At 49.2% G+C, this 18177-nt stretch overlaps 1 protein-coding gene across 2 annotated transcripts; it reads left to right on the top strand.

Annotated features, from left to right (window-relative positions):
- Positions 1 to 114: 114 nt before the first annotated feature.
- Positions 115 to 5395, top strand: LOC122394287 (polyubiquitin-C). 2 transcript variants are annotated; one of them, XM_043391045.1, is made up of 2 exons: positions 115 to 221; positions 2309 to 5395. In XM_043391045.1, exon 2 carries the CDS (start codon positions 2309 to 2311, stop codon positions 5276 to 5278), a length of 2970 nt encoding a protein of 989 aa, XP_043246980.1. In that variant the 5' UTR covers positions 115 to 221; the 3' UTR covers positions 5279 to 5395. The 2 variants fall into 2 exon arrangements, with proteins under 2 accessions (XP_043246980.1, XP_043246981.1); XM_043391046.1 differs by lacking the exon at positions 115 to 221 and having other exon boundaries at positions 2309 to 5023; positions 5252 to 5395.
- The last annotated feature ends 12782 nt before the right edge of the window (positions 5396 to 18177 follow it).

Below are 18177 nucleotides of genomic sequence, written 5' to 3'. Positions count from 1 at the left end.
TCGGATGAAGACAGCAGGAACAAAGAGGAAAGAAACTTCCAGATTCCGACCAATCATCTTCCACCGTATGCCTAACGTCATCAAACGTATATATACCACGCAAAGGGCGGAGAGGCACTAGTTTGCGTCGAGAAGAGTGGTGTTGAGTGTCGCGCAAGGCCATATATAGGGTGTCGCGGCGTTTGAGAAATCTTTGAGTTGAGGCGTCATAAGTTGCGGAGGTTAGTATGAATTGGTTTTGGATGAGGATTAGGTTGTTCGCTTAATTTTGCATTAATTTGAGCTTTTAATGCATGCCTGCGTTTAATCTCAACTTTTTTGCCCCTTGTGTGTTTTTCGACTTGGTATGCGGGCGACAGAATGTCATACTGCTTATCCAAGCTCCTAAGTTCATTTCTACTCCACATCTTTTAATCTTGACACTTTTCCAATATCAAGAGGAAATTTGATATCTCAATCTAAGCGAGGCTCTGATATACAAACTGAAAGGGAATTGTTCACTTTCACGATATTTTTTTTTGTATTTCTTATAAAGGAAGCACTGCTCTATAAAATAACATTGAATAATGTTTGACGCGTAAACTTATTGCTTATGCATTGACCAATCACATTGTGTAGTTCAAACCTATGCATGCAGCCTTGGCTATAAGCAGCATGCTGATCGGCTGACGATGACATGGCTGAATCCCTCAGCAAGGCACATATTCCCCTACAGGGCACTCTTTCAGAACGAGAAATGAAATATCTTGCCTTGGCTGATTGTTAGGCCGTATTAGCTCCTGATATGTGCTAGTCTCTGCTCAAGCTATGTTACTGCTATTTCAGTTCAAACCTCCATGTTAAAATGCTGTGCTGAAGGTTTTTAAAGATGTTGTTTTCTTTCGAATTGATAATTCACTTGTAAAAAGCATGTCAAGACTGTTAATTTTCTTTCTACATGATAGCATTGCTAAATCAGATTTGAATGGCAATGGCATGTAAGGGAAGTTGAGGATGGGTAAGAAGTGTCTTAGAATAATAAGTGATTTCAATTTTCAATCAGGTTTTTTATGCATAAATAAAGTCCCCTCCCTAGTTGAGTGCATAAAAGTGCTGCTGGAATTAGATGCTTAGCCGGTGGGGAGAGCCCGGTTTAAGGGCTGGTGCTGGCGGCCACATTTAGCTTTGACGCTAAATGGTGTGCGTGGCAGGGGCCGCACAGCAGGTGGCGAAATACCCCAGCAACTGACGGGTTAATGCCTGTTTCCTTAGATGCTGCCATGACAAAAACGATTTTAATAAAGATTATTTAAGTAAATAATTAAGTATTTTGTTCTGTAATGCACAAGCTTACAACTCTGTATAGTATATGAAATGAGCTCAAAATGTTTTGCTTTTCCAACTTCCAAAATTCATAACCAAAAACCTCAACCTGCATCTGAAGCCTGAAGGTTTGCTATCTTTATAGAATCTACAGCAGCCAGGGGGTGCCGAGCTGGAGTTGGAGCCGGAGCCGGCATATTTTACCCGGAGCCGTGAAACAATATAACTCGGAGCCGGAACTGTAAAAAAGAGGCGAATCCGGCTCCTACTTTTGGAGAGGAAAACATTATTGACCTAGTTCGGTTTGACAACAGTTGAGCTTTGACAGGCAGGCAGTAAAACATGTGGTATTCAAAAGATGAAAATAGCCTTGTTATGCAAATACAGAAGCAGCGTGCACCAATCCCATTGTCAGGGCTGCGGAGTCGATGGATTTTCGGCGACTCCGACTCAGACTCCGGCTTTCAAAAACCGACTCAGACTCCGGTCACAACTGTCGACTCCGACCGACTCCGACTCCGCAACCCTGCCCATTGTCTTTTTTCTTCCGCCCGTATTTAATTGCATAGGGGATGCACAGATTATTGGAGCCGGAGCAGGACCATTTTACTCGGAGCTGGAGCCGACATGGCATTTCACCCGGAGCTGGAGCCTTCTGAAATTTCTACGGCTTTGCATCCCCGACAGCAGTAAATGATATCCATTGATGAGAATGAATTGATAATGGTGCAGAGTAGCTAAACTCTAGATTAGGAAGCAGCCATTTTTTTTTTGTCATCCTGGGTCCCCAGGACAACATATCTAGCATCAATCAACCAGGCTTTGGGGTAATGTGAGTCACTAAAACAATAACAATTCTACACTGTCCTTGCAAGTACTGTGACCCTAATCCAGGTGACCTTTTCCGGCCCAGAATAGGAACGTGACGTATGATAGATCACACCTGCCTATTGAAACCTGTTGCATGTGGCGCAAAGTGTGACAATAATCTTTGATTTTGTTTCAGATGCAGATCTTTGTGAAGACTCTCACTGGCAAGACCATCACACTTGAAGTTGAGCCTTCAGATACAATTGAAAATGTGAAGGCCAAGATCCAGGACAAGGAGGGCATCCCTCCCGATCAGCAGCGTCTGATCTTCGCCGGAAAGCAGCTGGAAGATGGTCGGACCCTCTCGGACTACAACATCCAGAAAGAGTCTACCCTTCACCTGGTTCTCCGGCTGCGTGGTGGTATGCAGATCTTCGTGAAGACGCTGACCGGGAAGACCATCACGCTCGAGGTCGAGCCCTCCGACTCGATCGAGAACGTCAAGGCCAAAATCCAGGACAAGGAGGGCATCCCTCCCGATCAGCAGCGTCTTATCTTCGCCGGAAAGCAGTTGGAAGATGGTCGTACCCTCTCCGACTACAATATTCAGAAGGAATCTACCCTTCACCTGGTTCTCCGGCTACGTGGTGGTATGCAGATCTTCGTGAAGACGCTGACCGGGAAGACCATCACGCTCGAGGTCGAGCCCTCCGACTCGATCGAGAACGTCAAGGCCAAGATCCAGGACAAGGAGGGCATCCCTCCGGATCAGCAGCGTCTGATCTTCGCCGGAAAGCAGCTGGAAGATGGTCGGACTCTCTCGGACTACAACATCCAGAAGGAGTCTACCCTTCACCTGGTTCTCCGGCTGCGTGGTGGTATGCAGATCTTCGTGAAGACGCTGACCGGGAAAACCATCACGCTCGAGGTCGAGCCCTCCGACTCAATCGAGAACGTCAAGGCCAAGATCCAGGACAAGGAGGGCATCCCTCCCGATCAGCAGCGTCTGATCTTCGCCGGAAAGCAGCTGGAGGATGGTCGGACCCTCTCGGACTACAACATCCAGAAGGAGTCTACCCTTCACCTGGTCCTCCGGCTGCGTGGTGGTATGCAGATCTTCGTGAAGACGCTGACTGGCAAGACCATCACACTCGAGGTCGAGCCCTCTGACTCGATCGAGAACGTCAAGGCCAAGATCCAGGACAAGGAGGGCATCCCTCCCGATCAGCAGCGTCTGATCTTCGCCGGAAAGCAGCTGGAGGATGGTCGGACCCTCTCGGACTACAACATCCAGAAGGAGTCTACCCTTCACCTGGTCCTCCGGCTGCGTGGTGGTATGCAGATCTTCGTGAAGACGCTGACTGGCAAGACCATCACACTCGAGGTCGAGCCCTCTGACTCGATCGAGAACGTCAAGGCCAAGATCCAGGACAAGGAGGGCATCCCTCCCGATCAGCAGCGTCTGATCTTCGCCGGAAAGCAGCTGGAGGATGGTCGGACCCTCTCTGACTACAACATCCAGAAGGAGTCTACCCTTCACCTGGTCCTCCGGCTGCGTGGTGGTATGCAGATCTTCGTGAAGACGCTGACCGGGAAGACCATCACGCTCGAGGTCGAGCCCTCCGACTCGATCGAGAACGTCAAGGCCAAGATCCAGGACAAGGAGGGCATCCCTCCCGATCAGCAGCGTCTGATCTTCGCCGGAAAGCAGTTGGAAGATGGTCGGACCCTCTCGGACTACAACATCCAGAAGGAGTCTACCCTTCACCTGGTTCTCCGGCTGCGTGGTGGTATGCAGATCTTCGTGAAGACGCTGACTGGCAAGACCATCACGCTCGAGGTCGAGCCCTCCGACTCGATCGAGAACGTCAAGGCCAAGATCCAGGACAAGGAGGGCATCCCTCCCGATCAGCAGCGTCTGATCTTCGCCGGAAAGCAGTTGGAAGATGGTCGGACCCTCTCGGACTACAACATCCAGAAGGAGTCTACCCTTCACCTGGTTCTCCGGCTGCGTGGTGGTATGCAGATCTTCGTGAAGACCCTGACCGGCAAGACCATTACACTCGAGGTCGAGCCCTCTGACTCGATCGAGAACGTTAAGGCCAAGATCCAGGACAAGGAGGGCATCCCTCCCGATCAGCAGCGTCTGATCTTCGCTGGAAAGCAGCTGGAGGATGGTCGGACCCTCTCGGACTACAACATCCAGAAGGAGTCTACCCTTCACCTGGTTCTCCGGCTACGTGGTGGTATGCAGATCTTCGTGAAGACGCTGACCGGGAAGACCATCACGCTCGAGGTCGAGCCCTCCGACTCGATCGAGAACGTCAAGGCCAAGATCCAGGACAAGGAGGGCATCCCTCCGGATCAGCAGCGTCTGATCTTCGCCGGAAAGCAGCTGGAAGATGGTCGGACGCTCTCGGACTACAACATTCAGAAAGAGTCTACCCTTCACCTGGTTCTCCGGCTGCGTGGTGGTATGCAGATCTTCGTGAAGACGCTGACTGGCAAGACCATCACACTCGAGGTCGAGCCCTCCGACTCGATCGAGAACGTCAAGGCCAAGATCCAGGACAAGGAGGGCATCCCTCCCGATCAGCAGCGTCTGATCTTCGCCGGAAAGCAGCTGGAAGATGGTCGGACCCTCTCGGACTACAACATCCAGAAGGAGTCTACCCTTCACCTGGTTCTCCGGCTGCGTGGTGGTATGCAGATCTTCGTGAAGACGCTGACTGGCAAGACCATCACGCTCGAGGTCGAGCCCTCCGACTCGATCGAGAACGTCAAGGCCAAGATCCAGGACAAGGAGGGCATCCCTCCCGATCAGCAGCGTCTGATCTTCGCCGGAAAGCAGCTGGAGGATGGTCGGACCCTCTCTGACTACAACATCCAGAAGGAGTCTACCCTTCACCTGGTCCTCCGGCTGCGTGGTGGTATGCAGATCTTCGTGAAGACGCTGACCGGGAAGACCATCACGCTCGAGGTCGAGCCCTCTGACTCGATCGAGAACGTCAAGGCCAAGATCCAGGACAAGGAGGGCATCCCTCCCGATCAGCAGCGTCTGATCTTCGCCGGAAAGCAGCTGGAGGATGGTCGGACCCTCTCGGACTACAACATCCAGAAGGAGTCTACCCTTCATCTGGTTCTCCGGCTGCGTGGTGGAATGTGATATGTTTTGTTCTGTGATGCTAAATAAACACATGCTTCTGTAAATGTTTTTATCCGTTTCATGGATATCCGGTACCATACAAATCCATTAAGTTTCGAAATACACACACCAGGTCAAGAGACGTCTTTTAGGGGATGATAAAGGGGCAAGGTAGAGAGCGCGACGCTCACGACTGTTTTCAGATAGTTGTCAGAGTCTGGGCATGAAGATAACGGAGCATGAAGAGAGGGGCTCAGCGAATGCAGCATGAATGGTGCGGGGGGGATTTTCGTGTCATTTTCCGCTGATGCACTCGTGTGGAATGTTAGATTGTTCAACCTCCTGCGACTCTGGCTGTTCTGATGGCTTGAATTATATTGTCTACGGAAATTCGTCGCCATGAATACGGATACAGTATGGTCTACACCATTTTTGACCGAAATGCCCTAAACACAAATGAAATGAAATGAAAGGTCTACACCATATACTGGGTGGGCCACAATCTGCTGCCGTGCAAAGTTGGGTCACGTGACCTTTGCTGACCTATGCAGCAGGGCTGCGGAGTCGATGGATTTTGGGTGACTCCGACTCCGACTCCGACTCCGACTCCGGCTTTCAAAAACCAGCTCCGACTCCGACTCCGACTCCGGGCAGAATTGTCGACTCCGACCGACTCCAACTCCCGACTCCGACTCCGCAGACCTAGCAGGGCTGCGGAGTCGACAGATTTTCGGTGACTCCGACTCCGACTCCGGCTCGGGTTTCTAAAATCGACTCCGACTCCGACTCCGACTCCGGTCACAGCTGTCGACTCCGACCGACTCCGACTCCGACTCCGACTCCGCAGCTCTGCTATGCAGGTCAGACGGGTGAGGTTTTCGACTCTCGTATAGGAACTTTCGCATGATCACAGGGGCGCGGGAACTTCTTTCCGACTGGGGGGGGGGGGGGGCACACCATAATAGAGATTAACCTAGGGTACCCCCAAATCTAGGTTTCTCACCGGTTTTAGGCCACTTATTTTTCACCCCTCGGATTTTTCAACAAAAAAAGAAAACATTTGCAAAAAAAGTGTGGTATTCCGTCTCAAAGCTGTGGGGGCACCGCCCCCACGGCCCCAGAGTTGGGGGGGGGCAAGCTGCCCCCACTGCCCCCCCCCCCGGCTCCCGCGCCTATGCATGATCATCAGGGATCACTGTCTCGCTCGTCTGTCCCCCCCCCCCCTAAGGCGTCCTAGCGTTTTGTACTTCACTGTACCTACACTCTAGCTCTCTCGCATTTCTACATGTACATACATACATAAATACATACATCATCTGGTTAGTCCGGGCCCCGGGGAGAACAAAGACCGGTCGTGCGCCGCGCGCTGGCCGCGTCAAGCGACCGCGCGATCAGCTGGCGCGCGGTAAGGGGAGGTGGGGGGGGGGGGGGCTACCGACCTTGGGTGGCTGCAGATGGCTTCGCTTTCCCAACTCAGTTCTGCGTTGACGCCTGTCTGTGAGCGACTCTGTTCCCATCCGTGCAATGACGCAACATCCACTGTCCATTGTTCAATGTAGCGTAGCATCATCAAACTTGTGTGTGGGGGGGGGGGGGGGGAGGGCGGGGTTAACCCGACCGGGCTTGCAGGTTAAACGGCACCGGAGCCTGGGCCGTTCCCACCACCCTCCCCCCGCGTCATAATCAAAGAATCTGCATCTGCATGGAAACAAAAGCTGTAGCAAACGAAAATCCCTTAGAGTCAATTCTAGAGCATCTAAGGTTTTTGACCTCAGTAAATTTACAAGGTCAGGGGTCAGGTGAAGTTGTTTGCGAAAACAAACTAAAATCCCAACTCGAGGGCTTTGACCTGACCTCTGACCTTAGATCACCAAAATTATGTTTTTATGTAGGTACGTACCTACTAATGAACTACCTACGTCCTACTTACATAGTTCATACGCTAGGCAACCGTGCTCGCAAGTTGCAATTTGTTTTCTGTTTTCTAGCACTCTATTTTGAGCAGCAGTTTGAAATTCACGTCTGAGTCGCTAAGTCAAATTACCGTGCCGTGCACAAATCGACACTGTGACGCCATTGATAAAACAAGGCCTATTATCTACTTCAAAAGATATCAAATTGATCAGGATAAAAGGTAACAAAGGCTTCGTGATTCTAGCTCACAGAGTCCGAGAACTATCCTATCGAAAATATTCGTGAAAGCCGAGAGGGCAAAAAACAAAACGCACGGGCCCGCAAGGGTTAGCTGTAATAAACCTATATACGGGTAGCGACGTTGAACATGAGGTAGGTACTGCACTTGGACGCAATTCCCGAATTCATAATAAGCGAATGAAGCCTTGTCAGACGCTAGACGCTCAATGCGATAGTCATTGCTGTTTGACTTCTTTTCAAATTTACTTGTCTTGGCCAAGAATTGACTTTTTAATTGAATTGAAGCAGTAGCGGCGGAACACCTTCAATTAACCCGCGCCACGTAGGGCTACCGGCGGACCCTACCACCCGTAGGGGGGGGGCGTTTCGCCCCCCCCCCCCTAAGATGGTAGGGGGTCAATAAAATTTGGTCACAATGTAGTTCCCTAAGATCTCGGAACGGGAAATTTACCGGCCGGTTTTCAAAATTCAAAGGGTGTTCGATAGCCCCACTAGGGAACTACATTGTGACCAAATTTTATTGACCTAGGTCAAACCGATGACGTCACAGGTCAGGTCAAAGGTCGGATTTTCACCGTTCATAGGCATTTCAAGAAATGTGTTGTGAAATCGAGTAAATTGGTAAGTTATTGAAAACCATCGATGGTACATTGTTCGTCAAACACATATTTCCCTATATGAGATCACTGATACCAGTTCAGGTCACAGGTCAGGTCAAAGAGGTCAGGTCACTTGGGGTCACAATATGAAAGTGTCGTGTGATACATGTTGTATGGTCCATTTTACATGACAAATGCGATTATGCGGGCCAGGAAGCCTTTGGGGCCAGCTTAGGTCGCGCTTTGGTGAGGGTCAGGTCAAGGTCAGGTCAAATTAGGTCAAATTTCAAAGTTGATATTTTTGCATAAAATGGGTATCGATTCGATGCAGCTCGTCACGGGGAGTCCAATGGTGGTCTTTGTTTTGCCCTACGTAGTCTAGAATTGCCAAAAAATCGAGTTTGAAAATTTGACGTCATCATTTTTGAACAGTTTTTTCGCTATAACTTGGCCAAAAAACGAGATATCGATCTGAAATTTGGTATGTAGATAGAAGATGGTAGGTCCTACTATCACATATATTCCGGATTTTTCGAAACTCAAAAAACTTTTTGAGTTTGTGACTAATATATCCAAAAAAAATTACTTTTTTATTTTGGGGGGTCAAAACTCAGAAATTTCAAAAATCCGAGATAGCAGTTTTGTATCCCTGTCAATTCTACACCTTTTATGTCATGATCATTTTTCTGTAGCTTCAAAGCTGTAGGCCTGACAGCTCTTCTCGCGAAGGTCTTTTTTCGGTCGAAAATGGCAGAACATGACGTCATTCTGACGTCATTTGTGGCCCACCTATCATAGCCTCTGGAAAAATTTTTGGTCACAATGTGTAAAATTGATGCCCGGAGGGGTCCTGAAAGTTTGGTGGCGATATCTCTAGCCGTTTAGGAGATATCGACGGAAAAGGACAGGGAGGGGACCGTTTCGGCCCCCCCCCCCTACGGGGTGCGTGTTAAGGGGGCACTGCCGACTTTTGGTCTCATTCTTTCCATGCAAAGCCCATAGGGCTAATGTTAAAATGCCAAAATCAAAGGGGGGCACGGTGCCCTGGTGCCCTCCCCGTTCCGCCGCCTATGAATTGAAGCAGCCATGTTTTCAATTTCTTTCGACGACCGACGTGAAAAGCTGAAGTCGAGGTCAGGTATTGCTTTGCTGCAATCTCTAATAATACCCGTCCCCGTCTTTTTGTGCTCCCAAACCTGTAATTATAATGTTCACAAACATAAAATCCAAGAAAGATTTAGCATTTCGTATTATGCCCTCTTTGTTTCGTCATCGTCGGACTGCGGTGGGCCGGGCGAGGAGGCTGACTGCTGTGATAGCAGAGGTTCGAGTATGTACACCACACACATCGGTCAGGAGACTGTGGCAGCGATAACACGCGGCTCTGGTACATTCCCGTACTGTCCCGGAGGAAGGCGATAACACTGATAGTGACTGCTGACGCACCGCACGGGACGTGTATGTGACCGCAGAACGCAATATAGGTAAGTGTCGACTGCCACGGGGTTGAGCAACGGAGGGATACATCAATCATACAGTGCACTTGGATGGGCTTGGGGGCACCGGGCAGCCTACCACCAGGAAAAGAACGTTTTTCTAACTTTTACCACATTTATTTGATTTTCGAATGTAAACGTTTATTTCTATCACTCTTCTGCCATTGCCCATTATCTCTAGCTCTTTCTGACTGTCATGTCTTTCTGGCTGTCTATCATAACTCGTGTGTCTGTCCGGTTTCCCTTCTGACTGTTGGTCGTAACTCCTGACTATGTCTACCTACTTTTTCTAGCTTCTTCAACTTTCATTTTAACTGCTATATTCTTCCCTTTGCGATTTCTCTGTACAAATGTTTTTCTCTCTCCCTCCCTCCCTCTCTCTCTCTCTCTCTCTCTCTCTCTCTCTCTCTCTCTCTCTCTCTCTCTCTCTGTCTCTCCCTCTCTCTCTCTCTCTCTCTCTCTCTCTCTCTCTCTCTCTCTCTCTCTCTGTCCTTCCCTCTCACTCTCTCACTATCCATTTTTTCGCCTTCGTTTCGTTAAACGCATCTACCCCATCATATGGATATGATACCTACTTCTGCCATTCCATTTGTAAAAAAATGGGAAAAATTTCTACAGATTATTCATGATAAAAGTGTGAGGCATCAAGCACTTTAGCTTGGAGTGGACTGCTAAATAAGCAATCTGTGTAAGATTGATATACCGTGACACTTAAATCCATTTATGAATATTCACTGACAGTTGACTACATAATGCTGATCCACTCCCCAAAACCTTTCATTTGAATGGAACGGCGCAAAGTTGTTCCGCTTTTCACGCGATTTAGTATGTCCGTTGGTGGGCGTTGGGTCACAAAATGAGACTGTCACTCAGCCCGTGTAATGCGGCACAGCCTTCCACTTCAGGCAGCTGACTCTGTGAAAAGTGGAAAACTGGAAACTGGACTGGAACAACATTCATGATTCAACTGTCAACTGTACCCACAGCAATGTGACTACTTACAAGCAGACACACTGATAATTGCACCAATTCGGAGGCAAGTAGGTACCTAATTTTAACCAGCATGCTTCGCACTACAGTCATTAATGCTGGCGCCCCGTAGGGCTACCGGTGGACCCTATTTCGCCGCCCCCCCCCCCCCCCCAAGATCTCGGAAATTTACTGGCCGATTTTCAAAATTCAAACGGTGTTCGATAGCCCCATCGAGAAAACTCCTTGTGACCAAATTTCATTGACCTAGGTCAAACCGATGACGTCACAGGTCAGGTCAAAGGTAAGATTTTCACCGTTCACAGGCATTTCAAGAAATGTGTTGTGAAATCGAGTAAATTGGCAAGTTTTTGAAAACCATCGATAGTACATTGTTCGTCAAACACATACTTCGCTATCTGAGGTCACTGATACCAGGTCAGGTCACAGGGGGTCACAATATGAAAGTGTCGTGTAATACACGTTTTATGGTCCATTTTACATGATAAATGCGATTATGTGGGTCAGGCAGCCTTTTGGGCCAGCTTAGGTCACGTTTTGGTGAAGGTCAGTCAAGGTCAGGTCAAATGAGGTAAAATTTCAAAGTTGATATTTTTGCAGAAAATGAGCATTGATTCGATGCAGCTCGTCACGGGGAGTCAAATGGTAGTCTTTGTTTTACCCTACGTAGTTTAGAATTGCCAAAAATTGAGTTTGAAAATTTGACGTTATCATTTTTGAACAGTTTTTTTTTCGCTCTAACTTGGCCAAAAAACGAGATATCGATCTGAAATTTGGTATGTATATAGAAGACGGTAGGTACTATCACATATACTCCGGTTTTTTCGAAACTTTAAAAACTTTTGGATTTTTTGGCTAATATATCAAAAATTGTTTTTTTTTATTTTTGGGGGTCAAAACTCAAAAATTTCAAAAATCCGAGATAGCATTTTTGTAGTCCTGTGAATTCTACACCTTTTATTTCCTGATCATTTTTCTGTAATAATGTATTCTCAAAGCTGTAGGCCTGAGAGCTCTTCTCGCGAAGGTCTTTTTTCTGTCGAAAATGGCAGAACATGACATCATTCCGACGTCATTTGTAGCCAACCTATCATAGCCTCTGGAAAAAACATTTTAGTCACAATGTGTAAAATTGATGCCCAGAGGGGACCTGAAAGTTTGGTGGCGATATCTCCAGCCGTTTAGGAGATATCGACGGAAAAGGACAGGGGGGCCGTTCAGGGTTAAGTCCTGATAGAACTTGCCCAATGCCCACTCGTAAAATTTTGCGTGTGTAGGTATAAGGTACGAGCGGCGAGCCATGCGAAATAACAGCCGAGAAAGCATCGATATTTATTTGTCTCGCCTTCTGCCAAGGGAACCACAAGGAAGTAGGCCGGGGCTCTCTGACCCAGGCAGGCCAAGGGCATGCCGTGTCCAAAATACTACGGCGGGGCTCAATGTGATGCCCAGTAGGCCATGCCCTCAATATACATATCGGCCGGTCGGTAGGATGGTTTGAACGTTTGGACGGAGCAGGATCCGAGGGTAGAAGCTTCATATACGAAATGAAATATTCACACCCAGGCTCACTATGTTTGTTAGACGTGGCTGCCATGCGGGAACGGGATTGGTAGCCAGCGGTACAGTGGTACCGCTGGCTGCCAGCCAGTGGTAGCCAGTGGTAGCCAGCGGGATTGGTACAGCGGTTACCTATGTAACCGTCACCTGGAACCTATTATGACCTTAGAGGAACGACGTGTCATCGTTCGCCCAGTGCCCACTATGCATCATGTTTTACCGCATATACATCCGACCCTACTTTGACTATTGCGACATTATTTATGACGGAAGTATCACACTGACTGACTCCTTACGACTGGAAAGACTTCAAAACAGGGTAGCTAGACTAGTGACAGGAACTCTACGCAGGACATCAACTGACAAACTGAGACAGGAATTAGGATGGACCACCCTCAAAACGAGACGGAACGTTCACAAGCTCACAATGTACTATGCACTCAGACAACCACAATCACAACTTCCTACATACATCACTTCCATCATTCCTAACACTCGATCACAAGACACCGGCAGACTCCTAAGAAATTCCAACACCCAGACATTGCCCAAGAACAGGATAACGTTATTTCAAAACTCATTTGTGCCATCAACCACCAAGCTATGGAACACACTTCCTAATTACATCCGCAGTGAAACATCCATTAAACGTTTCAAAAAGGCCCTTATTAAGCACTTGGGAACCCCTCCCCCTCCTCACTATTTCTCCTACGGTACCAAATTTGGGAACAGGGTTCACACTAGGCTTAGGGTCGGGATGTCTCAGCTCAACGCTCACCTTTTCCCCCTACAGCTTTCTGATTCCCCTCAATGTCAATGCGGGTCACCCAGTGAAACTGTTCGTCACTTTCTTTTAGACTGTCCTCTTTACCGAAATGTTCGTGATCGCCTATTTAGAGCCTTGAGTATCCATCTAGAAATTAACGTTCCTGTTCTCCGCTCCTCTGAGTTGCTGACTTTGTTATTAAATGGACCCAGTCCTGCGGGAGGTGGCGACCGAGTGGTGGCCCAGCTCTTTCAAAAATTCTTATCCGATACAGGACGGTTCAGGTAGTCTATCGGGTTGGCGGGCTGGCCCCTCGGGCCTGGCCGGAGCCGGAGTGGTCGGGCGGGTCGGCGGCGGTGGCGGCGGCGTGGCGGCGGTCGCTGCGGGTGCGGCGCGGGCGTGCGTGCAGTGGTGAGGTGATCCGACTCGGGCGATAGCACGTAAGAGCCGAAAGGTGCTGCGATTTAAGCAATATTGCTTTTGCACCAATTGGCAAGCATTGTTTTGTACGTGTTCTGATTAATGTAATAAATTTATTCTATCTATCTATCTATCTATATGTGTCCGCCAGCTCTGCGTCATGTGTCTGTTCGCACAGCACCCCGCCCTGCTCATTCTCCCCGCACTCTACACTTGAAAAACAGCTGGGACCGGGCGGCTCTGGCCCAAATCTGTGCGTTGCCTTGGCTCGGGTCCCAACTCCCGGCTGACGACTTTGGCTCTGCGCCAAGACCGACCCAGTTCCGCCTCGCAGTCGCAGCGCTCGCCCATGCTGTGGCGCCGGACGGCGCGGCATTGGCGCTGGTGGATGCAGCAGTAGGTGAATTTCGTCTAAAGCATTCCGTATTGCCCTTTGTAGCTAACTGAATCGCAGTTACCATGGTCATCAAGTGAGGAAAATAAAGTTGCGAAACTTAAGACGTTGATGGTGATGACGAAAGGTGACGTCAAAATCACTCGAGAAGGTGCCAAGAAAACAGCTGCGCACCGCGTAGGTTCTTTGGCAGTTTCCTGATCATCACGTCATCACTATCTCTTGGCTATGTATGACGTCATAACACTAAATCGTTCGTAGAAATGGTTTGGCCTCATGTCAATAGTAGGCTTCCTTGAGGATAAGATGGGTTTGCCGGAAATTAATGAACAGGAAAATGTTATGACTTATGAGCGCAGTTTCCCCACGCCGGAGCGTTCTCAAGCAATAGCAAGGCAACGACTAACCAAAGCCATTCATGTTACGAAATCAGCTGTTACAGCTTGGCTGGGCTGGGACCGGGTTTCAAGGACTCATGTGTTGGCTAAGCCACAACACACGACCGCAGCACCATGGCAGTGTTATTGAGAAAGTTCGAAGACAATGCTAGTCAGCCTCTACAGGTGCTAGAGCTGCGCACAATGCCGCAGACCAAAAACAACACATTTCTAGTTTTGCATTGCGACTGTCAGTTATATCTTATAAGTTATTTGATTAAAGTGCAAAATGTGTAACGGGACATAAGGCATTGTAGTTTAATTAGGTAATCAATGAATAAGTAGATAAAAACAAACGGACAGTAGGTAGGCATTTCTCTTTCACGAAAAACGCAATCAATGATTAAACATACAATTCTTTCAACTGAGCTTTCAATTATTATTATGACATTTCATTGAACATGTAAATGATCCCATTGAATATGTTAGCGATTCACGGCAAAAAGAAATAGTAGTATAGGTCTCAGACTCTGTCACATGCCGAAGCCCGGAGGATGTGCTGTTTCACTTGTTCGCAATTGCATGGAAATACATCGAACTTTCAACTACCCTACTTTCAAATGAAGCCTGACCTTTAGATTCCCTAAAGCTCACGACTCTTTGATAATGACTCTGTGATGCCGCGCTGACTATTGTAGAAGGTTTAACTTTCCGGCTGCTTGCATTTATCATTTATGTGTTTATCGACCAATTATATCTTGCTCTCTGGAACTACTTATGGCCATTCATGATAATGGCTGCCTTTGGTAATTGCTTTTTAAAATTTCGTCGAATACCGTTTCCGTTAATTAAATGCCGTTTTTGTGATTTTTTAGATACGGGCGTTACCTTTTTTTTAACTTCGTCGAACTCTTCGATACCGTTTTCGTTCTAAGGGTTCAGGCCACTTGTATACCGAATACCGAGAAATGTTCAACACCATGCTCCCACAAACAAACACGCATTTCCCCTTATGTCTCCAGACCCGAACAGTGTTCCTACGCGTTCCTGGAAGCCCTCGCTACCAGTTGGCACGTGGCCAAGTCCCGCGGGGCAACGCGGTCGGCGGGATCCAGTGACCTTTCACCTTTCGCCAGTGGCTTTTGTTCGGCCCGGGGCTGCCGACAGCTGGGCCCCGGCCCGTATCGAGCCGTGCTGCAGCTCGGTTCGCTTCGGCAAACAAGGAGAGCCGGACCTTACCAACCAGAGTTGGCCTCGTGTGGGCGACTATAACCCGGTTTCCTCGTGGGAGGGAACAGAGAGCTTCGTTCAACATGCGCTAGTTCTTTGTCGGACAAGGCTGATGGCGTAAAGACGCTTGACAAATGGATTTTGCAGCACTAAAAAAGAAAAACTTCAAGCCGTGTATATTTTTTCGCCCCGGTATATACTCCCGGTAATAACTCCGGTAAAGTTCATTTATAACCCCCGTAAAGTAAACACAGTTTTTTATGTAATTGTGTCTTTCGCTTCTGTTTTCCTTGTGTGCATGGCACGTTTGCTCCGTTTGCTTATATTCTAGCTGTCATTTAAAAAAACCTTAGCAATTCATTTAACCTAAAAACAAACTGGCAGATGCTTGGAATGCTTCGAGAAATTCGCGACATCGAAGAAACAAAAACAATATTTGCATAACTTCAAAGAGCAAACTGCCCACACCGGAAGCTTGAAATCAGTACCCACGCCCCCCTCCCCAATATCCAAGGATACCTACAACTGACCAGTGACCACGCCCGTCACATGCCTGGTGCCTTCCTACCGGCTAATGGGTCCGTTGCCGGGTCTGTATTGACCCCAAGGTATTGACCGGCCTTTGTGACTCGAGAACGGCCGCCAGCTGAGTGGTCAGCTGTTGGAGCACATCGATTGGGGACATCAGAGCTTTCATCCTGGGAGGGAAAGAGCCACTAGGGAGATGCAAAGATGCGGATGGTGTTGTGCACAATATTGTTATAAAACATATCTGGCTGTCTGAAACGATGATTTTTTGGTCACTGCCGCATAACTTGCCAAAAGGAGATGCTTTTAGGGACATCAGCATTTTTAGACATTACCCAACTACCTTACAGATCATATGAAAGTTCTCCTCTTCAATTTGGTGACTCGGGTAGGACAAAAGCCTGCGTTTATTTGAAACTCATAAATCGTATTGATTAGTTCTGTGTAGCGTTGTCGATCGTGATATAAATGCGGTGGCGACGAATTATCGATGCGCGTTTTTATCAACATTTACAAGTTAGTGCGACTTCAGCTTGACATTATCACACAGCCCGATGTCCATCAAGACAGCCCATATTCAGCCCAGATTCAGATGTCCATCAAGACAGCCCATCTTCAGCCCAGATTCAGCCTGGCGTAGTTTCGTGGTGCGGCTCCGCCATGCTGAAATGCGCCATATGTGACGCAGTAGCCTGGGTGAAGCCCCAACGGGCGCCGGCCGGCCGGCCGACCCCGATCCCTGTGACGCAGCCGTGGCCCGTCAGGATCAATAGACGACCGCCGGCCGGCCCGACAACTGCGCCGTTCCCTTTCGGTAGCTCCGCAGAGCTCGTCGAGCTGCGAAGCCTCGAGGCCATGGAGCTGCAGCCTGGTTAGAAACTGGAACCGGTCGGCCTCTGCGTGGCCTCTTTGTGCAGGCGAGCGTGCGCCTGAAAGGGAACAAAGACCAGGTGAATGTGCGCACGTGGGTAGACAGTAGACAGTCACCGTACTTAAGTTTTGTGGTGTTCTTCAATCTTCCATGTTTGTCATATGCGTGATCAGTATAATTGACCAAGCCGCAATCGTTTTCAACTGGTCGCACCCCACCACTGCAGATTGATAAATATCAATGAAACTCATTACTTGTTCAGCTGCATCCTAAATACTCGTAGATCTAGCATTATCATATCGCTCTCATCATGTTATTCGAACAAAGCCTATGCTTCTCAAGGGCCCCATGTCCTATAGAGATGAGTCTACCGTCCAGCGCAGGTGGCGGACCGGGGGGGGGGCACCGTGCCCCCCTTTGATTTTGTCATTTTAACATTTGCCCTATGGGCGTTGCATGGAAAGAATGGGACCAAAAGTCTGTAGTGCCCCCCCCCCCTTTAATTGAAGGTGTTCGCCGCCACTGCCGTCCAGGCCTGTGACTTGTGAGCCGGACAATAGACACAAGACAGTAGACACACCATGCGGCCGCAGAGGGGAGGGGTAGGGAGAGGGGCGGGGGAACCCTCCGACGCCTCTGCGGCGCCAGGGACGCCGGCCCTCCCCCCGCGTCAGTCTGCCCACGAGGACCTCTCGCTGGGATGGAGGAGAGGGGCCCTCGTGTGGGGACGCCGCGGTCGCATACCAAGAGATAAGGGGATGTAAGGGGGTAAGAGGTAAGGGGGGGGGGGGGGTCACTGGGCAGTGGGGAAAGGAGTGAGGACAGTGGGCACGGGGCACGCACGTGGTACTGGCCTGAGGCATGGATTAGAGATACGGATTAGGCATCTCTTATCCATGCCTGAGGCCTCCCCAGTTTTCTTTTTGCGGAAACGGTGCCGTCTGAACAGACGAAAGATAACCAGGAACACGGAAGGGAAAGATCAGTCCCGACCTCGCATTTGCTGCTGTTTTCCGTTGTCTGACCGCCGGTTTTGTTTCCGGACCATGCTATGACAGGTCACAAGAGTTTTGGAACATGTCACAGCACATACACTGTCAGTTCTTCATGTCATCACATGTCAGTTGACAGGCTGGAGCCTGCTCCGTCAAGCTAAAACCCGCCGGGGCCGTTTCTGGCCGGCTGGTCCCGCCAGCTGTAGCGACTATCGCTGTTTGTGCCTGTGAGTCAGCTGACTGGGGTCGGGAGGTGGGGGGGGGGGGGGGGGGGATCAGGGACGCCGGCGAACGGACGGGCGCGGCGCTGCGGACGCCGGCACGGGCGCCGCCAGGCCCGGCGTCTGGGGAGGCAAGGGCGTTGCCAGGGGAAAAATCGTGCTATTGAGCCATTGGAAAGCCTCCGCAAATGTTGCAGCGTATTTTGGCTAGCTCACTGCTGCAATAATTGTAGGCAGAAAATTGGACAGCTATAGAAGAAGGTAAAAATTCAAACCCCCATGCTTTTCCTTTGTCTCATTTTCCTCGTACACAAAAGCC

Source organism: Amphibalanus amphitrite, unplaced genomic scaffold (assembly GCF_019059575.1).
Source record: "Amphibalanus amphitrite isolate SeventyFive unplaced genomic scaffold, NRLGWU_Aamphi_draft 000583F_arrow, whole genome shotgun sequence".
Taxonomy (NCBI): domain Eukaryota; kingdom Metazoa; phylum Arthropoda; class Thecostraca; order Balanomorpha; family Balanidae; genus Amphibalanus; species Amphibalanus amphitrite.
This window is presented reverse-complemented; position numbering and strand designations above follow the sequence as displayed.